The sequence below is a fragment of the Leptonychotes weddellii genome, chromosome 4 (assembly GCF_054177405.1).
Source record: "Leptonychotes weddellii isolate Sample4059 chromosome 4, ASM5417740v2, whole genome shotgun sequence".
NCBI lineage: Eukaryota > Metazoa > Chordata > Mammalia > Carnivora > Phocidae > Leptonychotes > Leptonychotes weddellii.
Genome location: NC_138372.1, coordinates 102,177,409 through 102,205,140, shown reverse-complemented (window position 1 = coordinate 102,205,140; position 27,732 = coordinate 102,177,409). Strand labels below are relative to the sequence as shown.

The following is a 27,732-nucleotide window of genomic DNA, read 5'->3' as shown; positions in this document are numbered from 1 at the left end:
AACTGTAATTCTTTTTAATGCTGTATGTATATTTACTTATATTGCCTTTTTTAATGAAAAAATTTTTGTATTTTTATATCATCATTAACTCTTATTGGCTTCAGAATAATCCACTGGGTGATTATGCCATAATTTAATCACTTACCTGTTAGATATGTTTTTTCTTAACTTTGTAGCTATTATAAAGAATATCTTGATGACTATCTCTCTGCCTAAAGATTTTTCTTTAGATTATTAGCTAGATTTCCAGATTTACTACTACTGCTACACTGGAGCATAGTTTTGAATACTTAACATATGAATGCATTTAACCCTCCCAGGAGCCCAGTGTGCTAGGTGTCATTGTATTTCCCATTTTCTAATGCGAATGGAGACACTGAGAAATTAAGCATCTTGTGCACAGTTGGATTGGTTGTGGAGTGTGATCTGCAGATAGTCTCAGTCCAGAGCTGGATCACTTCTCTGTGGGTCTGCTGTATTGCCCATGACACTATGTTCATATAGTAGGAATGCTTTTAAGGCTGTTTACACCTCTTACTGCTCTGCTTCCTCAAAGGATTGCACCAGTTCACACTGCTAGAGCAGTATGTGGGATCCGTATGATGCGTTGGATCCTGGTTAGATAGTATTGCATTGTTAGATCACCTTTCACATGCTTTCTACCCTCTTAATTTTGGAGTATTTCCTAGTCCTTGTTATATTCTTTAATGTCATTATTAATCTTTGTTTTCTACCATCTTTAGGCTTTGGGGCCTTCCAAATGAATTGTAGAGAATAAAAGGGGGCAATAAAATTAGTATGTGAAGACTAACACATTATCATAGGGGACTTGAATTGTATTTTGGATTTGGTAACCCTAACATTTACAAGATGAGTTCTAGAATTGTGATTTAGACCATTCTCTATCAGTTAGCCTCATCTAGATTAGCATATTAGAGTCATCTGGGGAACTTTTAAAGATTCTGATGCTCATGCTTCACTGACAGATTTGGATTGAATGGATCAGAATAGGAGCTTGAGCATAAGGATGTGCTTAAAATTACCTAGGTGGTCCTGATGAACAGTCAAATATATATACATTCTTTTATATGCTATACAGAGGGATATGGAGAAGTAAAGTATTTATGTAGCTCTTATTACTTATGTAAGGATCAAAATATAGATAAGTGGGATAATTTGTGCAGTAGATCCAAACATTTTCTGAACCCAGCTTCAGAAGGCTGTTCTGGTTGATTTAAACACGTATGTTTCTTTTCATTGTTTTTTTGTTTGTTTGTTTGTTTTTTTTTTTAATTTTATTTATTTATTTGAGACAGAATGAGAGAGAGAGAGCACGTGAGAGGGGGGAGGGTCAGAGGGAGAAGCAGACTCCCCGCCGAGCAGGGAGCCCGATGCGGGACTCGATCCAAGGACTCCAGGATCATGACCCGAGCCGAAGGCAGTCGCTCAACCAACTGAGCCACCCAGGCGCCCCTGTTTCTTTTCATTGTTAAACAATTGCATTGGCCCAATCTATTTTACACCTCCTTACCTCTTAAATTTAAGCTTGTGCACTCTATATTACTTTACAGATTATTTAAGATAGAGGAGGTGTTAGGCAGGCCTTACTAATCCTGAAGTCTTTTCTATGAAAATGTTCTTTGTTTACTATCCCTGAAATATTTATATACATTTTGAATACTACCTTAAATTTTTTGACTTCGTGAAAAATTGTTAAAATAATATATATGCTTTGCACTTTCATTTTTAAAATGACAGTACTGATATTATTTCCGCATTCTTTCCTTTGTTCTATAGATTTTTCTCCGTTTCATTTATTTATTATTTTTTTAAAGATTTTATTTTATTTTTTAAAGATTTTATTTATTATTTATTTGAGAGAGAATGAGATAGAGCATGAGAGGGTCAGAGGGAGAAGCAGACTCCCTGCTGAGCAGGGAGCCCAATGCGGGACTCGATCCCAGGACTCCAGGATCATGACCTGAGCCGAAGGCAGTCGCTTAACCAACTGAGCCACCCAGGCGCCCCTAAAGATTGTATTTTTAAACATATTTTTCGCCATTTTAGCTTCTCACTGGCGTACGACTTTGTGCTTCCCACTAAATGAGGGAGTTTATTTGGGAATGCTAAGCATGCATTGTGAAAAATACCCAAGTACATATGCTAATAGAATAGATTATATAAACTTCATTTACTGTTGAAAATTTAGGATTTTTGTTTTTTTGTTGTTGCATCAATAGCCTGATAACATGCAGTAGTTCCATTTTGTAATTTTTTTAACAAATGCTAACAACTGAGGGATTTCATAATTTTCAGATGGACCATCAACAGATAAAGACCCTGAAGAAAAGAAAAAAGATACTGCAATTACATCACAGAATAGCCCTGAAGCAAGAGAAGAAAGGTATGTCACTTTATGGAAATTCATTTCTGTTGGAAGTCATAGTTGTATTTGACTGTCACTTCCTCCATGGTCTTATTTATGGTCTCCTATCTCCTATCTGTACTCCTTTTTCTATTTTCTAACCAGACAGAATTAGTAAATGTATATAGCCCAATAGAATATTTTAAGGTTTCTTACAGGATTTTCGTGGAAATTTAAAAGAGACTTAGAAGACACTACATAAATAAGGAGAAATTACTTACACTGTATTCAACAAGCTTAATTGAATGGAATCCCTGGGATAGCACTAATAGAATTGATAAGGAAGGTACTGATTAAGGATTCAAGTGGTTACTTCCCTTATTTACCACGTTTCTTTTTTAGATTTTTTTTTTTTTTTGGCCCTGTATCTGTTTCCCTTTTTATGCAAATTTTTTCCTTCTCAATTTAGCTATCTTTCATAAGAACTTAAAATGGGAAGTTCAGTAATGAAGGGTTCAAATTGTTCCTCAGCTTTCGTGAGGCCTTTGCATTTATTCTTTCCTGTCACATATAATGAGTGAACTGTGTAATATCCAGCATGTTGATGTGGTAGGTGACATGCCTACTAGGTTAAATACAGTTCCTCTGATGTTGGGAAGCTTGTATTTTAACACTTGACTCTGATGTAGAGCAATAGTTCTCAAAGTGTGGTCCCTTTAAGAGCAGAGAACCTGGCAACTTGCTAGCAAAAGCAAATTCTTGGGCTCCACCCTCGAACTACTGAATCAGGAATTATGATGGTGGGGCCCCTAAATAGGTTTTAACAAACTTTTAAAGTGATTCTGATGTGATAATGATGTGATAATGCACTCAAGTTTTAGGCTACCTATTTTAACTTCATTTATTTCTTAGTATTTTCCCCAAAGTGATAATGTACCCTTCATTGGTTCAGTAACAATAATTAATATCCCATACACTATTGTCTTACGCATTAGAACTAACTAAACTTGATGATAAAAGAGGTAAGCTAAAGAAAGGGTAAACATCAGTTGTTAATAAAATGTATTCAGTGTTTTCTATAACTCTTCTGAGATAGTTTTAGACTTTTAGAAAATTGTAAGAACAGAACAGAGAACTCCCAGTTGCCACTATGTGTGTATATGCGTATATATATGTGTGTGTACATACTCAGAGACATGAATAATTTTATTTTGAACCAAATGAGAGTCCTTTATATCCGTAAATACATCAGTGTGTATTTTCTGAGAGCAAGGACGCTTTCTCACATCTAAGCACAATACGGATACCAATGTCCAGAAGTTAGGATTAATACAGTACTTTTTTCCTAATCTGTAGGGCTTATTCATATGTTAGCAGTTTTTCCAATAGAGTATTTTATTGCAGAGGAAAAAGATTTTTCCATAATATCATCCAGGATCACATACTGCATTTAGCTATCATCTCTGGTTTCCTTTAATCTGGAGTAATTCTTCAGTCTGTCACGACCATAATATTTTTGAAAAGTATAGGCTATAATTTATGACTTTTTTTTTTTAAAGATTTTATTTATTTATTTGACAGAGACACAGCGAGAGAGGGAACACAAGCAGGGGGAGAGGGAGAGGGAGAAGCAGGGAGCTGAGCAGGGAGCCCGATGCAGGGCTCGATCCCAGGACCCTGGGACCATGACCTGAGGCAAAGGCAGACGCTTAACGACTGAGCCACCCAGGTGCCCCAGTTTATGACATTTTTAACAAATGCTTTCAGTTGTGTTATATTCAAAGTCGCTGACTTTGTGCCTTGAATATAAAATATAAAAGTATAGGCAGATATTTTAAGTAGATACTGGAGTAGGAAGAAGTTCCTAGTATATTTTTATCTGTTTTATGTAATTGAAGTTTAGGGAGCGAGCCTATTGACAAATGCATAGAATTATCACATATGAAGTCTGACAAAGTGGTTGGTATCTATCCATACACACGCACAGTTACTCACACTCTCTCTCTCTGAAGAAGACAAGGCTTCAGGAAGCAGGTGATTAAAGTAGAAGGTATACAGAAGGACTGTTCTGTCCTTGGAGATCTTTTTGTGCAGTTTGATAGTGGGTTATGTGGAGGGAGAGGAGGAGGTATCTCCTTGGAGCAGTTCAGCAAGTTACTCCGTGGTGGGTGAATGGTGTCTTTGGAAAGGTTTGTGGCAGATATCTTCAATGTGATAAACATTAATTGAAACCCTGCAGAAAATATTTTGGTGAGACTCTAAGAAGTTAGAAGCAATTGAAATGATTAGGTTGACTGGAAAACTGTTAAGCTGTCCTGATTGAGTTGATGTTTCTAGGGAGGAATTAGACATTTTCATATTCTTAGAACTCATTTCTCACTACACATGTTTTTTATCCAGAAGGGAGTGTTTTAAATATAAACGTCATTGGTTGTCTAATTGGAACAAGGTTTTTCAAACATTGTTTTTCCCCCTCTGGTCTTGGTTGAGAGTTGTCATATTCTCTGGTATCATCTCCTCGCCCTTCTCATAACCAAGATCCTTGTTTTCATTTATTGTATTGAGCTGTGATGTGTATTGTATTTATCAAAAATATTGTTTAATGTTTAAAAGGATAATCAAGGTGTTTAATTGGTTAAAAAAACATGAAATGTGTCTCAGATTTCCTAAAATTTTAACTTTTTAGAAATCTATATGCATGCAATTTCTTTTTTCATTTAAGAGTCACTGAATATGATCCCATTTATTTAGTCCAAAAATTTTTGTTTTTAGAGAGTGATAGTAATGATGTTACTTTAAGAGAACTTTTCCTGTTTTCTTTTTGGTGTGTGTGTGTGTGTATGTGTATTTTAGTAGTTCCAGTGGCAACGTAAGCAGCAGAAAGGATGAGACAAATGCTCGAGATACTTATGTTTCATCTTTTCCTCGGGCACCAAGCACTTCTGATTCTGTACGGTTAAAGTGTAGGGAGATGCTTGCCGCAGCTCTCCGAACGGGAGGTAAGTTTAGTGTACCGTTTCATTGCCCAGTCCTTTGTTCCTCACCACTGCCGCCGCCATGTCCACCTCCATGATTCTGTTTCACCAGCGGCATCCCGGTGATAACTGCTTGCACTGCTTAGTTCAGGAAGACGTTGTGGCAAATAGGGGTTACTGATGGCAGAGAGCACTAGGCATGCTGGGGCCTCTGCTCACTACTGTATAGTTCCAAGAAGGAGATTCCTTCTAATATATGGATGTTTCCCTTGATTCAGAGTAACTTAAAGGCTTTTCACAAATCTTTTTTTCCCCCACTTTAATCCAAGTTGACCCTTGAATAATGAGTTTAAACTGCTTGGGTTTACTTATAATGTAGATTTTTTTTCAACAAAAACAGTACAATAATGTAAATCTGTTTTCTCTTATGATTTTCTTAATAACATTTTCTTTTCTTTAGCTTACTCTAAGAATACAATGTATAGTATATATAACATATAAAATATGTGTTAATTGTTTATGTTATTGGTAAGGCTTTTGGTCAACAGTAGGCTATTACTAGTTAAAGTTTTTCGGGAGTCAAAGGTTAAATGTGGATTTTTGACTGCACAGGGAGTTGGCATCCTTAACCCCTGTGTCGTTCAAGGGTCAACTTAATGACTGCTCCCCAGATTGAGCGTTAATGGTAATGTATTTGGGTCCTGTTGTTAAATGTTGGTATGACAAATAGTATTTGTTTTATATTCATAATTCCAGTTTTTACTTTTTTTAAGTGGAAAAGAGATCTTGATTTATATATATATATGGGAACCTTAATCTGATTTGGTTATTCATTCTTAAAGTATCATATACAGGAATATTTATCATCTTATACAAATTCACTCCTTTTCTATTATACTGAACCATAGTTAGTATGACCTCTTTTTCTCTTTACTCTGCCCTTTCTATTTTGATTCCCTTACTGTTTCTTTATATATTTTTTCTTTTTCTTCCTAGTTTCTTTTTATTTCCTTCTATCCATTTGAATATTTGCATAGGAGTCTTGTGAGTGTGTCCGTATATGTGATTGGCAGATGAAATGAATGGTTTCTTTGCACTGAAGCCTGAGTCACAGGAGACAAGACAGTTCTTTCTATAACTTTCTCTACTCTCTGCTGGAGCAACCAGAATTTATGGAGTTGTGAAATGAGGAATTGCCTGCTAGATCAATTACTTCCCCACTCCTGAGGGATAAGGAGTCATCAATGCAGAACCACTGTGGACATTAGGTGAATCCAGAGGAGGAGTCTAGTGGGTAGGAAAGAGAACAGATTCTAATGAAACTAAATAAAAAGGACTCTTTATTAGGGCAGTGGGGTTGAAATAGAAATACAGTTTAATTTACTCTGTATTGAAATTTTTTTTCAATATGTCATAATCACTTATTTTTGACAATTCTTTGTGCCTGTATTTAGATGACTACGTCGCTATTGGAGCTGATGAGGAAGAATTAGGATCTCAAATTGAGGAAGATATCCTTTGTGTGTATATTCATGATTGTTTAAATAATCTGCTAGATTATATTTTTCTTTCTCCTGTATAGAATTTGGAGTTTCATTTTTCAGTTTCTATCTTCATTGTATTATTTTGCAAGAAAAGGATAGGGCCATCTATATCATTTTGTTCTTGTTTTCTTGTTATTCAAAAGTAAAACGTGTTGATAGTATTTTTATTTTTCTTCCTTGCATATTGAGAATGTGGTATCTCAATTGAACTTGTGCAAAAGAACATGGAAGACACACACACACTATACATGTGAAGTAGGGTTTCACGTTTGGGGGAATCTCAGCAAAGCATGCGAGGTCCCCTGAGTTCATTACCCAGGAGGGAAGTGTGTTTGTCCTGGGCACCATGGAAGGGGCTTCGGAAGAGGTGTCGTGCACATCTGGGTGACCATGTGACCATGGAACTCTCCTAGTTTTGGAAATGGCCTTGTTGGAAAAAAGTGTGCTGCTCTTCAGGCTCGCCTGAAGTTTTTTTTCTGTTGAGAAAAGAAACTGCTAAACTAGCTTCTTGCTGAGCTGGGGGAGGAAATGAACCTTTGGGCCATCATGAATGGTTTCTTCCCAGAGGGCGCCCAAAGGAACTGTGTAGTCATCAAGCCTTTTAGGATCCTTTGTAGAATTCAGATTTGGGCAAGTGAAAGTTTATATAAATGCAGTCTTCTTTTCACAAGTTTTCTCACTCAGACGGAGTACCTAAGTTACTTTTTGAAACGTCTTTAATTTGTGAGCTACTGGCATTAAACATTAAGAAAGCATTGCTCATTCATAGTGTAAAAGTAGGATCACTGTTACTTGCCAGTTACAGATCAAGAAATGAGGTAGACACACTGCCTTGTTAGCTTAATCTAAATTGGAGACCATTTTGGAGAACTGCTTAGAAACTTCAGGAATTCTTATTTTGGTGAAATGGGAAAAAAAATACCTCTGTATTTTAATTTATTTTCCTTAATGGCCTAGTACCTATATATCAAGAAATAAGGAATACAGACATGAAATACAAAAATAGAGTACGAAGTAGAATATCAAATCTTAAAGATGCTAAGAATCCAAATTTAAGGAAAAATGTACTGTGTGGAAATATTCCTCCTGACTTATTCGCTAGAATGACAGCAGAGGTGAGTATATGTGAATATTATGTTTTCATGATGTGATTATATGATGTCAAGTCAAAAGTCTGTGTAAATCATGAAGTACTGTATAAGTACTACATTTATAATAAATCATTATTAGCTATTCTGATATATTTATATGTATAATATACTAGACAAATACTTAACGTGATTGAATCTGTTGGTGTCAGTACTTTGTCTCTTCCACAACTATACCATAATCTTTGGTTGATTGCCTTAAATCATTGTCTAAAAATGAAATTGTTTTTACTTATTTTGGATTCATGTGGAATTGAAGATTTGAATATATAATTGTAAATGGACTTTGTAACCTCCAAGTTCTTTTCATGGTTAAACCCCATAAAATTGGTCACATCTTACTGACTATTCCTTAATTTTTAGGGAATGATGGAGAAAATGAAATTCAGAGCTTGCTATTTATAGACACAGCTGTTCAGTCTGCAGTCTCATTATTTTATTACACATCCAAGAGAGTCTATTTGTCTTTCTATATAGCTAAATAAAAATGATTATATTTTTAACATTCACTTTTTTAAAACCTCATTAAAATAACCTAAAACTTTAAATTAGAGACCATAGTGTAATGAACTCCTATATATCTATCACCCAAGCTTCAGGTAGTTTCAAGAATTTGTCACCCTTGGGGCGCCTGGGTGGCTCAGTTGGTTAAGCGTCTGCCTTTAGCTCAGGTCATGATCCCAGTGTCCTGGGGTTGAGCCCCACGTTGGGCTCCCTGCTCTGTGGGGAGTCTGCTTCTCTCTCCCTTTACCCCCCTCCCCAACTCATGCTCTCTCTCTCTCCAAATAAATAAAATCTTAAAAAAAAAAATTGTGACCCTTTTCAGTCTATCCCTTTTTTCTTTTTTCTTTTTCCTTCTTTTCCCCTGAATTGTTTTCAAACAAATTGCAGACATTATATCTTTTTACCTTTTTTCTATAAGCTATCATCTTTTTTTAAAAAGATTTTATTTATTTATTTGACAGAGCCTGAGAGAGTGCAAGCAGGGGGAGCGGGAGGGAGAGGGAGAAGCAGAATCCCTGCTGAGCAGAGAGCCTGACGTGGGGCTTGATCCCAGGACCCTGGGATCATGACCTGAGCCAAAGGCAGACACTTAACCATCTGAGCCACCCAGGCACCCCTCTTTTTACCTTTATAAACCTAAGAGCGATATCTTTAAAAATTTGATGATTTTAAAAAATAGTTTTCTTACATAACTACATTGTCATCACTACACCCAACAAAGCTAAAAGCAATTCCTAATTTATATATTCATATTTTCCTGATTTTACATTCCTTTTATTAGGATCCAAGTCTGCACATTACCTTTAGTTAAGTTTCTAAAGATTTTGTATATATATATATTTAAATCCCTTGCAGTCTCTTTCCTGCCCCTGACCCCTTTTTTTCCATGACACTGACCTGTTGAAGAAACCAATTTATTTCTTCTGTATCCCACAGTATGAATTGTCTCTTTTTTCCTCAGGATGTTATTTAACTTTTCTGTCCCCTCTCTTGTCTGTGAACTGGAAGCTAGTTCTATAGGCTCGATTACATACAAATTCAACTGTGTTTCCCCACATAAATACTTGTAATTGGTGCTTTTTACTTCGTATTGAATTAGGAGACACATAATATCTTGTTGCTTTACTGTTAGCATGCTGAGATTGATCAGTGGGTTTGGATATTAACGTCTGATTCCTCCATTGTAAAGTTCTCCTTTGACCTTTCATCTAATGTATTCATCCACTGATTTCCTTACCTGAATTGGTTAAATTATTAGGAGTTGCAAAATAGTGATTTATAAAGTTCTGTCCTTCCTTTCACATTTATTAGCTAGATTCTTTAATAAAGAAGCATTTTCCTTTGTAAACTCAGGCACTTGGTGACCCCTTTGGTTTGGATAGGAAAGGCAGGTAAATGTTGTCTGTTGTCTGAAACTCTTTCCCTTTAGTTAACAGCAGAATGAGGAGTTGGTGCCCTAGTAACTGCCAGGGGGGGCTTTGTTGCTTTTTTTGCATGCTTGTGCTCTCCTTTTTCAGTATCATGGACTTGTGACTTTTTTTTTTTTTTTTAAAGAGAGAGACACAGAGAGGGAACACAAGCAGGGGGAGTGGGAGAGGGAGAAGCAGGCTTCCCGCCGAGCAGGGAGCCCTATGCGGGGCTCGATCCCAAGACCCTGGGATCATGACCTGAGCCGAAGGCAGACACTTAACAACTGAGTCACCCAGGCGCCCCATGACTTGTGACATTTTCATCTATCCAGTGGGGATTGGTTCTTTACAGTAATTTATTTTGATAGCTGAAGAAATTGTCCTATCTTTGGCTAATGGGAGCTCCTTCATGGTAGCCCCTCGTCCATATGACTCAACCAACGAAAAAGTCTTTGGTAGCTTCCATGCTTCTCTGGCACATGAGGATGACCTTGGCTTATCCTGTACATTTCTTTTTTTTTTTTTTTTTTCTTTAAGAGTGTGAGCGGGGGCACGGGGGTGGGCAGAGGGAGAAGGAGAGAGAGAATCCTAAGCTGACTCCGCATTGAGCAGAGTTAATGTGGGGCTGGATTTCACAGCCCTGAGATCATGACCTGAGCCAAAATCAAGAGTTGGATGCTCAACTGACTGAGCCACCCAGGCACCCCAAATCCTCTGCATTTCTTGATTCAAAATGGGAACCAGATATTCCTCCAAAGATGCCTGGTTCCTTTTTCGGGAGGGCAATGGTATAGACAACAATCTGGATACTAGAGGTGCTCATTGCTACAATATTATTACATTGTTTAGAAACCTTTAAGAGGTAATTAAATCTAATTTTCACATAGAAACTTACAAGTATTTGATGAAATTTTAAAAGAAAGCAAACTCTGAGTTCTTTGAGGAAAAATTTTTCACTTTTAAAACTTTAAAAGTTGGTTTATTGAGCTTATAGAACATAAAAAAACATTCAGGATATATATAGAAAATGCCTATAACTGAGTGGTATTGCCACCTCCCTGACAGGAAATGGCTAGTGATGAACTCAAAGAGATGCGGAAAAACTTGACCAAAGAAGCCATCAGAGAGCATCAGATGGCCAAGACAGGTGGAACCCAGACTGACTTATTCACATGTGGCAAATGTAAAAAGAAGAATTGTACTTACACACAGGTTGGTGATTATTTATAGATTCTTATTTTCACGTAAGGATGCTTGAGGGTATTGTGCTAGTAAGTCAAGTAAGTCAGAGAAAGACAAATACCATATGATCTCACTTATATGTAGAATCTAAAAAGAAAAAAAATGACTCCGATACAGAGCACAAACCTGATGGTGGTTGTGGTTGTTGGAGAAGAGGGGTAGGGAGATGCATGAAATAAATGAAGGGGATTAAGAGGTACAGACTTGCCAGTTATAAGTCACAAGGATGTAATATACAACATAGAAAATATAGTCAGTAATGTAGTAACTTTGTATAGTGACAGAGGGTAACTAAACCTATAAAGATAATCATTTTGTAATGTATAAAAATACCAAATCACTATGTAGTACACCTGAAACTAATATAATATTGTATGTCAATTATAATCCAATTAAAACTAACTACATTAAGTAGAATGCTTGCAACTCCTGTTTCAAAACCAGTGGTAAAGATAATTACCAGTACTTTGATAATGCTTTCTTAATACTAACACATTCCAGTTAATTGAAAATAAGTTGATATATTTATACTTTCATGGAAGTTGTTACTGTGAAAGCTGTATCAATTAAATAAAATTTATAAAAATCATTGTAGGATTTAATGAAATGGCCACATTCGAAGAGTTGAGCAGTTGATTATTGGTTAGTATATAAACAGGTTATAATTCTTTTTATTTGGCAGGATCATATAATTTAAGGAAAGTTCTTTACTCTTCCTCACTTGGGTGTAGGTACTTTTTGCTTAATTGCTTTCCAGATACTGATATCCTTTTCTGCAACGTATTGATGACTTTTCACATATGATGCGACTAACCTTCCTTTTTGTTCTTGGACAAAAAGAAAGCTGAAAAGAGCCACATATGTGAAAATGGTTTATCACTGTCATTAATTTCATTTGTCAAGTAGGTATTTTTGTGCTATGTCTGTAATCTACTAAACTCAAAATTTTCTCCTTAAAGAACAACTTACAGTTAATGTTTCAGGGTAATGGATTTAGGGAATCGAATTTTCTGATAGAAAATTAGGCAGTTAAGAAAGTAGTATTACTAAATTGTATATAAGTTGTACAAAGGAACCTTTTTTTTTTTTTTTAAGTTTTAGAAGGTGTCATTCTCAAGGTTAAAAATTCAAAAGGTACAAAAGATTGTGAGTGGAAAATTCCCCTCCCACTTTTACCTGTAGCAACTTGGTCCCACCTCCCTGGAGGTAAACCAGGTTATTTGTTGTGTGGCTTTCTACGTGTTTTATGCATATACATGCAAATATGAATATATTTTTGTTTTCCCTTTTTTTACATTTGTTTTTTATATTTTTTAGTAATCTCTACACCCAACATGAGGTTCAAACTTAAAACCCTGAGATCAAGAATTCCATGCTCTTCTGACGGAGTCAGCCAGGCGCCCCTGTTTCCCCATTTCCTAAACACATGTGGTAGCACATTATATAAACTTCTGCCTCTTTTAGTTTTTAAAGGTACATAACACTCCCATTTTCAGATATGCTCTATTTAACCAATCCAAAGTCCTCTTTTTGAAGTTTTTCATTTAATCATAGTTATAGATCTGATATTTCAATATTTTGTTTTATGGAACTGTTACTACCGATAGTCACTAAAATATATTAACATATGAAAGTGGCTTCAGAAATTTCTGAGTTTGGATTGCTCTGTTTTCTTTCGATTAGGCAGAAAAGTCTCAACAATAAAAATTCTGTCCTGAAAATGCTGCATAGTAGGAAGTATTAAGTATAAATAGAAAGGTATTTAAAGCCAAAGCATCTTTATTTTATTTTTTTTAAAGATTTTTATTTATTGAGAGAGAGAATGATAGAGCATGAGGGGGGGAGGGTCAGAGGAAGAAGCAGACTCCTTGCTGAGCAGGGAGCCTGATGCAGGACTTGATCCTGGGACTCCAGGATCATGACCTGCACCGAAGGCAGGCGCTTAACCAACTGAGCCACCCAGGCGCCTGCCAAAGCTTCTTTAAAACATTTGAAGTCAGGGCGCCTGGGTGGCTCAGTTGGTTGAGTGTCCGACTCGATTTCAGCTCCCATCATGATCTCAGGGTCCTGGGATCAAGCCCAATGTCGAGCTCGCGCTCAGTGTGGAGTCTAGTTGAGGTTCTCTCTCCCTATCCCTCTACCCCTCTCCCCTTGTGTGCGTGCATGCTCTCTCTAAATAAATAAATTAAAAAAAAAAAACATACGAAGAAGTGATATATTTACATAATCAGCTACAATAAAAAAAGTTTCTTTTAATAGAAAGAACCTAGTCTAAAGAGGAAGTCAGTATGATTTTCTTAGAATCAATTCTGTCAATAGATAGAAAATTTCCAAAGTTGGCAAAATAACAGATATAAAAGACTGAAGTTTGACTCTTGGTTAAGATGTACCTACCAGGAGATGAACATTTTTCCCAGAGGGCAAAAGTTCCTCCTATCTATGTACTTTTAGGGCCCTGGTTAGCAAGTATCTAGATATAAATACATGAGAATATTTCAGAAGGATTTTTCAAACCATTTTTATCTTAAGGCCTTAAATAAGCAGAATGCTATTCTTTTGAGAATGCCTCTTCTTTTTCTCCCTTTGGGCTTTTGAGTTAAAAATCATGTTGATAGTTGACAAGTATTGTGTGCTTCTCATCTTTGAGGCAGTAATATACTGGATTTCATCATCCCACACTAAATTTAAATAGACCTTATTCAGAATGCAATATTGTTGGTATTCAGGTTTTTGCCTTCCCCCATCTTCTCATCTCCCCCGTAACTTAAACCTAAAAATAACTTACAACTTTATTTTTTTTGAGAACTTTGGAAGTCTATTATCTTATGTTGATAAAGTTTAAAAAAATCATATTAGCTTATTTATTATTATTTTTTCCTGAGTTCTCTTTTGTTTTAAAATTTTTAGTTGTGGCAAAATACACATAACCTAAAATTTACCACCTTCACCATGTTTAAGTATACAATTGAGTAGTAGTACATTCATAATATTGTGGCAGTCTCCAGGATTCTTTTTCTCTTGCAAGACTGAAACCCTATACCCATTAGATAGTAACTATATTTCTCTAGCTCCTGGCATCCACCAGTCTCTGAATTTGACTACTCTAGGTAGTCAAAGGGATAAATGGTACTACATAACAGTATTTGTCCTTTTTTTGTCCCTGGCTTATTTCTGATACCTGATCTATTCTTTTTTTTTTTTTTTTTTTCTTCTTCAAGATTTCACTCATTTATTTGAGACAGAGAGAATGAGAGACAGAGAGCATGAGAGGGAGGAGGGTCAGAGGGAGAAGCAGACTCCCTGCCGAGCAGGGAGCCCGATGCGGGACTCGATCCCGGGAGTTCAGGATCATGTCCTGAGCCGAAGGCAGTCGCTTAACCAACTGAGCCACCCAGGCGCCCATGATCTATTCTAAGTTAGTAATTACAAACACAAAGAAATGTGTACAGATCAACATCACTAATCATCAGGGAAATACAAATTAAAACCATGTAATGTTCATAAATGATCATCCATATTATAGCATATATCAGAATTTCCTTCCTTTTTTTTTTTTTTAAGATTTTATTTATTTATTTAACTGACAGAGAGAGACCACGAGAGGGGGAACACAAGAAGGGGGGAGTGGGAGAGGGAGAAGCAGGCTTCCTGCCGAGCAGGGAGGCCGATGCGGGGCTCGATCCCAGGGCCCTGAAATCATGACCTGAGCCGAAGGTAGTCGCTTAACCAACTGAGCCACCCAGGCGACCCCAGAATTGCCTTCCTTTTTAAGGCTGAATAATCACTGTATGTATATACCACATTCTTTTTATCTATTCATCTGTTGATGGACACTGGGTTGCTTCCACCTTTTGGGCTGTTACGAATAATGCTGCTATGAACTTCTGTGTACAAATACCTCTTTGAGACCCTGCTTTCCATTCTTTTGGGTATTTTCTCAGGAGTTGCATTTCTGGGTTGAGTGACCTTTTTTTTTCTTTTTTTTTTAATTTTTATTTTTTATTTTTAAAGAGAGGGTTGGTGAGGAGAGGCAGAGGGAAGGGGAGAGAGAGAGAATCTTAAGCAGGCTCCACGCCCAGATCCCATAATCCAAGCCAAAATCGAGTCAGATGCTTAACCAACTGAGCCACTGAGGCACCCCTACATTAGCTGTTTTAAAGCAATGTAAAGGACCTATTTATAGAAAAATTGGAAAATGCAGAAAAATATGAACAAAAAATTTATAATCATCCATTAATCTGCATTTAGAAAGAACAGTGGTCAGTATTTTGGTGCCTGCAGTATTTTGTGAAGTTTTTCTAGTTTAGTTATAGCTAAATAATGTAAACCATTTTTTTAATGATTTTATTTATTAGAGAGAGAGAGCATGAGCAGTGGGGGTGAGGCAGAGTGAGAGGGAGAAGCAGACTCCCTGCTGAGCAGGGAGCCCGGTGTAGGGCTCAGTCCCAGGACCCTGAGATCATGACCTGAGCTGAAGGCAGACACTTAACTGACTGAGCCACTCATACACCCCTGTAAACCATTTTATGTACAGTTGACCCTTGAACAACATGGGTTTGAACTGCATGAGTCCACTTAACACACAAATTTTTTTCAACAAATACAAGTCCAATACTGTAAATGTATTTTCCTTATGATTTTATTAATCACGTTTTCTTTTCTGTAGCTTGCTTTAAGAATTCAGTATATGGGGTGCCTGGGTGGCTCAGTTGGTTGGGCGACTGCCTTCAGCTTAGGTCATGATCCTGGAGTCCCAGGATCGAGTCCCGCATCGGGCTCCCTGCTCAGCAGGGAGTCTGCTTCTCCCTCTGACTCTCCCCCCTCTCATGTGCTCTCTCTCTCATTCTCTCTCAAATAAATAAAATCTTTAAAAAAAAAAAGAATTCAGTATATGGTAGGTATAACATACAAAATATATATTAATCGACAGTTTGTGTTGTTGGTAAGGCTTGTAGTTAACAGTAGACTATTAGCAGTTGCGTTTTGGGGGAGTTAGATGTGGATATTCAACTGCATGAGGAGTTGGTGCTCTTAACCTCCACATTGTTCAAGCAGAACTGTACTTCTTTTCACTTAGCTACTATAATGTAGGTATTTTCCTTTAATTATTAAAAAAAACAACAACCCAAAACTTTTGTAAACATCTTAATAGCTGTATAATATTCCATCAGATGGGTATGCTCTTATTTCATTATTTCCCTGTTGGATATTTAAGTTGTTTCCAGTGTTTGCACTATTATAAAATTACACTTCAAACATCCCTGTACACAGATCTCCCACACCCAACTTTATGAGGAATAATTGACATATAATTGAATGTTTTTAAAGTGTACAGTGAGATGATTTGATGTATATATACATTGTGGAATGATTACCAAGATCAAGATAATTAACATATCCATTATCTCACAGAGTTAACTCTTTTTTTATTTTTTTTGTGGTGAGAATGCTTAAGATCTACTCTTTAGTCACTGTGCTGTATTTTAGATCCTCAGAAATTACTGTTTTTATACTTGAAAGTTTATATCCTTTGACCTTCATCTCTCCATTTCCCCCTTCTCCCAGCCCCTGCAACTACCATCTGTTCTCTGTTTCTATGAAATCCACATTTATTTATTTATTTTATTTATTAAGATGCCACATATAAGTGATACCATATAGTATTTGTCATTCTCTGGCATATTTTATTTAGCATTCCTTCCAGGTCCATCCGTGTTGTCTCAAATAGTAGGATTTCCTTCTTTTTTATGGCTGAATAATGTTCCATTGTGTATATATATCACTTTTCTTTATCCATTCTTCAGCTGAAGGACATTTAGATTGTTTTCATATCTTGGCTATCGTGAATAATGCAGTCAACATGGGTGTGTAGATAACTTTTTGAGGTATTGATTTCATTTCCTTCAGATATATATGCAGAATGGGATTGCTGGATCATAAGGTAGTTGATTTTATTTTATTTTTTATGCTGGCTCTACCATTTTTTTTTTTTTAAAGTAAAGTGTACCCCGCAGTGTGGGGCTCAAACTCATGACCCCGAGATCAAGAGTTGCATGCTCTACCAACTGAGCCAGCCAGGCATCCCTGTGCGGTAGTTTAATTTTTAATTTTTTGAGGATCTGCCATCCTGTTTTCCATAATGGATATACCAGTTTACATTCCTACCAACAGTATACACAGGAGTTCCCTTTTCTCCACATCCTCAGCAGTATTTGTTCTTGTCTTTTTGATAATAGCCATTCTAACAGGTGTGAGGTGATAATTCCTTGTGGTTTGCATTTCCCTAATGATCAGTGATGTTGATCTGTACACAGGTCTTTATTTTTGTTTCTAATTACCATCTTAGAATAGATCAGATGTGAGGTTCCTAGGTCAGAGAGAATGGATGTTTGAGGCTCTTACCTTGTTGCTGCCTAAAGTTTAGAAAGGATGTGACAGTATTTTTCAGAATGAAATTCATAATTTTTACATCTCTGCTAATTTATAAGAGAAAATTGACGTATCTTTTAATTAACATTTCTTATGCTTCTTATGATGAAATTTTTTAATATTTATTAGCCATTTATAAAAAGTATGTGTGACTTTAGATGGTTTTCCCACTTATCTGGAATAAATTAAACATGAAAAGACAAGGAATGACTTAGAAAAAGGAAGTTTTGAAATATGTATCCTTTTGACATTACTTAGCTTATTTGAACTTGTTTCAGGCTCTTATACATGTTATTGTGGTACCGCTGTGGTTACTGTATATCTTAATGTAGAATGTTCTTATTTAGGTCAGACTTTTTATAGTATTGTAAAAAGTAATATTTTTCACTTTATTTTGCTGCAGGTACAAACCCGTAGTGCTGATGAACCGATGACAACATTTGTTGTCTGCAATGAATGTGGAAATCGATGGAAGGTATATGACTTTTTCTTATATTCATATTTTACCCATTTATAAAAGATTTCTTCACGTCTTTTCATAAGGCTACCATGGTATCTAAATATATACATCTGCTCATTCTGTCCAGTGCTACAGAAGTCCATGACGAACCATTTGTAAAGGAATATAATATATTGTGCTCTATTAGAAATTAAGAATGTTAACTTAATTTTCCTATTTTCATATTGTTTTGGTGCAGGAGTAACAGAATTGAATCTTAACTGCAATTACTGTATCATAGTCCTATATATACTATACTCATTTAATTGCTTTGACTCTTGTACTTCCAGAAAATCTGTCTTCATAGATTTTGGGTATTACTTGTCTTCATAGATTTTGATTCTGGAAAGATTACTTTACCTTGTTGAAATCCAGCAGGATGGTTTTAGTGTTTATTTTAGGAATTAACAGATGAGTACTGTCATGGTTTGGTAGGCTTTTCACTGAGCCTTCATATCACCTCTGTACTCTGAATGAGCCCCACACAGGCAAGTGTATGTTATTTAAATGATCCCTTCTTGAGTATTTTTGTGAGCCACAGAAATATAATTTAAGCTTGGGAGAAGAATTACACATCACTTCTGAGACCATTTTTATTGTTACCATAGATGGGGCTGCTAGGGGTGTGTGGTTGGGGAGGCTCACGTAGTAGGAATATAGTCTTTAGAGCCAAATAGGCTTTGAACTCTGCTGCTTGTCATTAGTGAACTGTGATTTTCTCACGTATTACATGTAAATAATATCTACAACACAGGCGGTGGTGAAGAGTACAGATAATATATTTAAAAAGTGCCTGATAATTGTTGGTATTCCAAAAATGCTGGTTACATTTATTGGTTTTTGTGAAGCTTGTGTGATTCTTCTTTTTTTTTTTAAGCTATACTTAGCTTTAGCCCTTTAATGCTTATTTTGAATTACTCACCCAAGTTAAAGCATTTTCTGAAAATCAGAAGTGAATTAAAAGCTAGACAATGGGGGAATATTCTACGCAAATATGGTATAGGACTTTGGCCCTAGACATTATTTTAGGGGTTGAGACCAGTACCCATTTTATTATACACAAAGGACTTAGTTCTGAGCTGGGAAGGTTACTGGTATTGAGAGTGTCATCATGATTTGAAACAGAGTCTCCTATCCTGAGTTGGTAGTTTTTTACATTGGTTAAGAGAGGGACATTCATTTTTTAATTATTTATTTTCGGTCCTCTTGAGCAAGTCTGGCTTTTCCAGCTAGCTCTTAGATTTATTTTGCATAATGGATGATGATGATGTTGATGATGATTTCTATATTATTGGGCATATTGCAGTTTGTTTTGAATACAGGCAGTTTGCAGCATAGTTCTGACAGTACTTCTTGGATTTAAGAAAGTTCAATTTAATGTAGAAAGCTGATGCCTAAGGATGGGTTACTCTAGAAGTTCAAGTTTGGAATTCATTTTTTTTTAATTCATTTTTTTAACCTAAAAACATTAAGAAGAGGGGTAGTTAATAAAATATTTTATACTATTTCTTCAGTTATATATTCCTACTGATTCCAAATTGGAAAAGTCACTTAGGATAGGTGTCTGTTCATGTCTGAGAAATACAGCATCTTTTTCAAAAATGCCTCTTTCTTTAGCAGTATAAGGTGTATACTGTGTTAAATGGGGGCGGGATACACCCCATTGTATGTATTTAAAGGTCTCACGAAATACTTCTTTTTTTTTTTGACAGTTCTGTTGAGTTGGAAGAAATGGCAAAGTGTCTGGACCATTAAAAAATGGATTTTGTAATTAGCTTTAAAACTAGGCCAAGCATCTAGTTTTCCTGCAAATCAGATTTTTAAAGTAACATACATCCCTTGGGTTAGTCTTGGTTTTTGACATAGCATTCCTTCCTTAAATGCCTTCTGTAGTTTCAGATCACTAGGGAGACCACATATTAATTGTATGGTATCTGTTTCAAAACTTTTTTTTCATTTTTGTAGTAAGTTGATATTAAACTTTTATCAGTTAAACTTTTGGCAATTTATTTTTACCTTTTTTTTCTTTTAAAAGAAAAATGTACCTTAACTTTTTTAGAGTCCAAACATACACAGTAGAAATACTATTCTTCTCAGTTAATATATAAATGGAAATTACATTTTTCCCCCCATATTGGCACGTACCTGCAAATAGTAAAAGAGGAGAAGAGGTAATATAAGTTTATCACATGTGGTGTGTATTCAGATACTACTTGAACAACTTATCTAAATTGTACATAATATTTGAACTAGCCTATGAGATTGATCTTAATTATTATGTTCACAAGTCTGGGATAATTAGATATTATTTTGCATTTGTAACTAATCGTGATAATCATTTCTTGTAATTTCTTGTATGTGTTTATGACTTGTTCTTAATAGATTTTACTTTTGGAAACATGACTTTGTTGAAATCAGTTTGGTTTTGTTGTTTATTTACCCGTTTGACTCTGTAGTGTATTTTAGTTTTGCAGAACACTGTTGTAGTTTAGTAGGTTTTTCATAAATCCCAGCATAGGCAAAGAATGAAAGCTTCTAACCATTTTTCCCCTCATAGGAAGACATACCTGGGAAGAAAATATTAGCATTTTAGTACAGTATAGTTACTATAAACAGTTATGACTTGATTTTGATTTGGAGATCTTTGCTGACCAAGGATTAAGTTTAAGGACTATATAAATCATTAAAGCTGTGGTCTTTCCATATGGAGGTTGATAGAACATATTTTTGTCCTGAATCAAATTTGCTCTTTTTCTGTTACACAGTGAATGAGGTTGTTCAGCAAAATATATGGGCTTATAATGCAATTGGTTTTATAATACAAATCTTATAATTAAATTTTTTTACATGTGTACCATTTGTTTTGTTAGGAATAAGAAAAAATGATTTTCACATGGGTTCCTTAGGGTACACTTGCTCTAGCACATCTTAAAGGCCACTTTTACAAAAGCCACATTTTATTATGCTAAATCTGTATTCTATCAGACTCCTATAGGAAGACTTCAGTACATGTTTTGCACTCCCCTTTGCTCCCTTTTCCCATTTTTTTTAATGCAAATCAATTTGATGTAATATAGAAAGCAACATTAAAGGTCCATGTTATGACCTTATATATGAGCATTGGCCCACTGGTACCATCCTGTCTCTACTTTGTCATTTCACAGATTAACCTTTATCACTTGAAAAATAAAGTGCATTTTTGGAAGAATGAGTTTTGGAAGAATAAAACTAAAATAGTCCCACTTTTAAATTAAGTGATCCATTTTTAAATTTGTAATTCAATAAAGTTTCTTGTTATTAAACATGTATCACATTTTGTCATTTTATTTAGATACTGACACCCACTCTACCTTTTGTTTCAAAAGTCTCTCCCACTACTAAGGTGGTTTTTAATTTATTTATTTATCTTAGAGTGTGTGTGCATGCGTGTGCGAGCAGGGAGAGGTGTGAGGGGGAGAGAGAGAGAGAATCCCAAGCAGCCTCCATGCTGAGTGCAGAGCCCAAAGCAGGGCTCGATCCCGTGACAGATCATGACCAGTCGGACGCTTAACCGACTGAGCCACCCAGGTGTCCCCAACTACTAAGGTGTTTTTTTAAAGGATAGTTTTAATTAGGTGATGCCTGCCTAGTTTTAAGTAAAGACTAGTATTGAGCAGTAGTATGGAACATGTTTTTCTCTTCTCTTTTCCTGGACTCCTGGTGAGGGAGGCAGGAGTGGTTCTCAGTAGAGCATCAAGCACATCCTGTGTGTGCACATAACATTAATATGAGAGACCACATAGTCTTAGTAGTGAAAAATACCAGCCAGTTGTTAACTAATGGGAAATAAAAATAACTGTGTTAAATGAATATACGTATATGATTATACATTAAATGAATATACAGAAGAATTAAATGAGACATATGTAGTGGGAATTAATTAAGAACCATCCTGGGAAAGCAGAAAATAACGATCTTGGTTTTCTAGCTCAGAGGTGATGAGCACTGGTTTACAAGTTTTGCTAAGGCATGGCAAAACTTCTGAAATACTTTTTTTTAAAGATTTATTTAGTAGAGAGAGAGAGAGTGAGTGGGGGGCGCACAGGGGGAGAATCCTCAAGCAGACTCCCCACTGAGCGCAGAGCCCGATGCGGGGCTTGATCCCACGACCCATGAGATCATGATCTGAGCTGAAACCAAGAGTCGGACACTTAACTGACTGAGCCATCCAGGCACTCCTGAAGTATTTATATATACCCAAACATATGGAGAATAACTTTAAAGTATTAACAAGATACCAAGAGAAATAACAGGCTATACTTTGAAGTTTTATAGGTACACAGTGATTGTTCTTAGAGGTCAAAGTGTAATTCAGGGATTTGAATTGAATTTACTTCTCAAAATAAAAACTGCAATTAGAGTGTTGTGGTTTAAAGAGTTTTAATCAACAATTACTCTTCTCCCTCCAGCCCCGCTCACACACACACACATTTAGCTATAGAAAATTAGCCATTTAAGAAGAGTTGAATATTCCACTGGGAATTATGATGTTAATAGTCACTGACATAAAAGCCACATATTTTCATCAGTTTCAAAAATAAGAAAAGTACCAACATTGAAGATGCTGCTTCATGGTAAACAGAACAGAATTACTGATTGACAAGTTCCTAGGCAGTAATGGAAGAATTATGTTGCAGGAAGGTTAAGTTAGCTGAAGTCAGTCAAAAGTAGTAAGAGTCGGGACGCCTGGGTGGCTCAGTTGGTTAAGCGACTGCCTTTGGCTCAGGTCATGATCCTGGAGTACCGGGATCGAGTCCCGCATCGGGCTCTCTGCTCAGCAGGGAGTCTGCTTCTCCCTCTGACCCTCCTCCCTCTCATCCTCTCTCTATCTCATTCTCTCTCTCAAATAAATAAATAAAATCTTAAAAAAAAAAAAAAAAAAAAAAAAAAAAAAAAAAGTAGTAAGAGTCGTGTATTGGAAGAATCTCATCGTGGCTTTGCTAGATAACCAATAGCTGTAACTTAGTAAAGATGGAGTCGGTAAGTTTTTATGGGAAACTTATTCACTGCTGTATTTTTAACACCTAGAAGCATACTTGTCACATAGTAGATACTCATGAGGTAGTTTTTCCTGGTTATCTTTGTGTTTGTGCATTACATTTGTTCTTGACCGTATAGGAGCTGAGATGTAAAGAATATTCCACGTGTTGAGGACCAGCAGAAGCAGGATAGATAACTACTGGTTGTCAATGTTTTATTTATTTTTAAAGGTTTTATTTATTTGACAGAGAAAGAGTGAGAGAGGGAACACAAGCAGGGGAAGTGGTAGAGGGAAAAGCAGGCTCCCCACAGAGCAGGGAGCCCGATGCGGGGCTTGATCCCAGGACCCTGGGATCATGACCTGAGCCAAAGACAGACGCTTAACGACTGAGCCACCCAGGCGCCCCAGGTTGTCAATGTTTTAGACTCCTAACCTTAAAGGAAGAAATGTAATGAGCTAGAGTCTTGGGAGATCTCTTTGACACCTTAATTCTGCAAAGTGAAGCAACAGTTTTATTTATTTATTTATTTTAAGATTTTATTTATTTATTTGACAGAAACACAGCGAGAGAGGGAACACAAGCAGGGGGAGTGGGAGAGGGAGAAGCAGGCTTCCCGCGGAGCAGGGAGCCCGATGCGGGGCTCGACCCCAGGACCCTGGGACCATGACCCGGGCCGAAGGCAGACGCCCAACGATTGAGCCACCCAGATGCCCCAGCAACAGTTTTATTATTAACTGAAAAAAGGTTTTTTGTTTTTTGTTTTTCTTTTTCCCTCCAAATGGACCTGTGTACTCTTATACTTGTTTACCCGACTGGTGGATGGAAAATGAAAGCACAGATGACTACCTCAAATGACTTGTTCTGATTCCTCTCCCTAGGTGCCATAAAAAGAGCTTATTATTATTATTTTTTTCCCTTAATGCATGACTGCAAAAATAGCAACATTTCATATGTGACCTGCCATATAGTCCAGCTAAATTAGCCCAAGTGTTTCCAAAATTGGAGGACTGAGCTATTTTGAAATAAAAGTTTTTTTTATTATTTTTTTAATTTATTTAATTTATTTATTTATTTATTTTTTTAAAGATTTTATTTGTTTATTTGAGACAGAGAGAAAGAGAGAGAGAGAGCACATGAGAGGGGGGAGGGTCAGAGGGAGAAGCAGGCTCCCTGCCGAGCAGGGAGCCCTATGCGGGACTTGATCCAGGGACTCCAGGATCATGACCTGAGCCGAAAGCAGTCGCTTAACCAACTGAGCCACCCAGGCGCCCAGAAGTTTTTTTTAAACTCTTAAATATGGTTTACAGTATGTATCCAAATTATTTTTGTAATAATTCCATTTGAAAGTATAGCTGATGTACAATACAAAAGCAAAAACCATGAGAGCATTGACCGGAATGGCTTAGCTCTACCTTTCGTCTTTTTGGCAGTCATTTCCAAACATCTTGTCAGATTCATTTAGGGGATGCCTTCTCACTTCCGTATGACCTTGGGGGTCTGTCACTGACTGTCCCACTCCATATCATGCCCCTTCCCTGGGATTGCTCTCTGAAAGATGAGAAACACTGTCTCTACTGGAATAGCTAAATTAGCAGGAGGCTGCATCTGGGCCTTGCTGTACCATTTTTTTTTTTTTTTAAATATTTTATTTATTTGACAGAGAGAGACAGCGAGAGAGGGGATACAAGCAGGGGGAGTGGGAGAGAGAGAAGCAGGCTTCCTGCCGAGCAGGGAGCCTGATGTGGGGCTCGATCCCAGAACCCTGGGATCATGACCTGAGCCGAAGGCAGACGCTTAATGACTGAGCCACCCAGGTGCCCCCCCTTGCTGTACCATTTTGCCGACAATTTGCGGAGTCCCTCTGTGTGTGAAGCAGCCAAAGGCAGTAGAAATGGAGAGAAGGTCTGGATCCGATCTTGCTGCAGCTGGGACTACTCTGGACTTCCTGCTTATGAAAGCCAATCCGTTTCCTTTGTGTTTAAGCTAGTTTGAGATAGACTCCTGTAACAAACAGCCGAAAAAAAAATTTAAAATCCTAAATTGTTTTGGATGAATATTTGAATTGGGTAAATGTACTGCTATCAGAATATCAAAACCTTTGAGAGTACTACTAAGATTTCCAAGATATTGCAGAAGTAGCGTAAGTGATCTAGAAGGGCAATTAAAGTCACAGGTTCTTTATCAGCCTGATTTATCTCAGGATTGTTTCGCTAATCTGTCCATTATTTCTCTTCTTAATGATTGCAGTCCTAGTCCTGTTTTAAAATTGATCAGAACATGTCCATAAGACCAAATGCTCAAGCCTCTCCCTGTTAAAAACTTTATTTATTTATTTATAATTTCTTTGGAGGGGGTGGGAGGGTCAGAGAGAGAGGGAGAGAGAATTATCTTAAGCAGGCTCCATGCCCGTTATGGAACCCGACGCAGGGCTTGATCTCATGACCCTGAGATCATGACCTGAGCGAAAATCAAGAGTCGGACACCTAACTGACTGAGCTGCCCAGGTATCCCACTCCTCATTAAATACTTAAAAATTTGAAATATAATGGACATATAATATTGTATTAATTTTAGGTGTACAACATAATGACTCAATACATGTATATTTTGCAAAATGATTGTCACAATAAGTAGTTAATATCTCTCACCACACATAATTACAGTATTTTTTTTCTTCTGATGAGAACTTTTAAGATCTTAACAACTTTCCAAATATACAATACAGCATTGGTAACTATAGTCACCATACTGTTAATTTTTAAAATTTTTATGCTTAAGTAGATAATTCTCTTTTACTCAGACTTCTCATTCTTAGGCTAATCAAGCTTTAACTTTTCCTTTTCTTATAGTTAATATTTTGATTATTTGCTTTTCCAGTGTATTCCACTGGGACAGTTAATTCAAGTCGATAGTTTATAATGCCAAGGCCACAACTTCATCTCCCATGAGATTAAGTTGACATTACTCAGGAAAAATCCTGTTTGGTGACTGTTGTACTTTAGATGACTCAAAACAGAAGTTTTTGCTTATGCACCTGCCAGGAAAGAAAGCCTAGCTCCAAATTCAGTAACCAGTGGAGAAAAAAAACCTGACTTGTCTAAGACAGTAGTAGTATTTTTATATATGAAGGCTGATTTTTAATAAATGTTTGTCATGTTATGTTTAATAAAAACTCCAGAGCCTTCATGAGTCATGAGGGCAGAGGAGATAGGTCAAGGCTACTTTTAACTACCACCTATGAAACTGGTTTTATTACCTTTGTCTTTTAGGTCAAAATCATGAACTAAAGAAAATGATCTCCCTGGCTCTGTAATTTTCTCTATGTCTCTGTGTTTGTGTGTATGTGCTCATACTGGGCTTTCTAGTCCTCTTTCCTAGGGAATCAGCATTGCATAGTGGTTAAGAGCTGTGAGACTTGGAACAAGGAACTTAACCTCTGTAAAGGGGAACACCATCCTACCTTAGAATTGTGAGTAAGAAGGGCCAAACAATAATTTGTAAATACCTTGAAACAGTACCCAGCTAGGTCAATGAGGGAATTTTTTTAGGATGGCCATTTAAAAAAAAAAAAAAAAATATATATATATATATATTTTAAAGATTTTATTTATTTATTTGAGAGAGAGAGAATGAGAGAGAGCACATGAGAGGGGGGAGGGTCAGAGGGAGAAGCAGACTCCCTGCCGAGCAGGGAGCCCGATGCGGGACTCGATCCCGGGACTCCAGGATCATGACCTGAGCCGAAGGCAGTCGTTTAACCAACTGAGCCACCCAGGCGCCCAAAAAAAATATATTTTTTCATTAAGTAGTCTCTGTGCCCAACATGGAACTCGAACTCATGACCCCAAGATCAGGAGTTGAATGCTCCACTGACTGAGACAGCCAGGTGCCCCTCAAATGGCCATGATGTTAACATAAATAGGCACACATACATATCCTACAATTTGTTTTTTTCCTTTAACAGTTGACCTGAGAACACTCCTTGTGAGTGCATATAGATGTATGGGATTCATTTTCACCAGAGAGCAGTCTATGCGCATATATAACATTTCCTTTAAAGACTGTTTCCCTGTAGGTAGTTTTTGTTTTGATGTTTTGTAGGATAGATTCTTAAAAGTTTAGCTGGCTAGCTAATGGATATGTACATTCAGAATAATAGATATTGCCAGATAGCTTTCCAAAAAGTCAAACTAGTTTACCAGGATATAACAGATATAAACAGGATATAAAGGCCCATTTCTTGACACTTTTGCTAATACTAGATATTATCAAACCTTTTGGTTTGGGCAAATCTAGGGAGCAAATAGTAACCAGTATCCTCTCATTTTAATTCAAGTTCGTATGATTATCTTTTTGTATTTATTATGCTCATCTTTGTTTATAGCCAGTTGATCTTCTTTTTTTTTTTTTTAAAGATTTTATTTATTTATTTGACAGAGAGAGACACAGTGAGAGAGGGAACACAAGCAGGGGGAGTGGGAGAGGGAGAAGCAGGCTCCCCGCAGAGCAGGGAGCCCGATGCGGGACTCGATCCCAGGACCCTGGGATCATGACCTGAGCTGAAGGCAGTCGCTTAACCAACTGAGCCACCCAGGC

General features: G+C 36.7%; 1 protein-coding gene across 1 annotated transcript in view; it reads left to right on the top strand.

Moving 5' to 3' along the window:
- The window catches only part of TCEA1 (transcription elongation factor A1), a 46,876-nt gene extending 25,453 nt beyond the window's left edge, over window positions 1-21,423 (top strand). Inside the window, exons 4-10 of the mRNA XM_006742158.3 lie at window positions 2,317-2,404; window positions 5,219-5,364; window positions 6,795-6,851; window positions 7,845-7,999; window positions 11,011-11,157; window positions 18,020-18,091; window positions 19,828-21,423. Of these exons, the coding sequence (XP_006742221.1) occupies window positions 2,317-2,404; window positions 5,219-5,364; window positions 6,795-6,851; window positions 7,845-7,999; window positions 11,011-11,157; window positions 18,020-18,091; window positions 19,828-19,836 (674 nt within the window). The 3' untranslated portion in view covers window positions 19,837-21,423. The remainder of the gene's footprint in view (window positions 1-2,316; window positions 2,405-5,218; window positions 5,365-6,794; window positions 6,852-7,844; window positions 8,000-11,010; window positions 11,158-18,019; window positions 18,092-19,827) is intronic.
- Window positions 21,424-27,732: the final 6,309 nt, after the last annotated feature.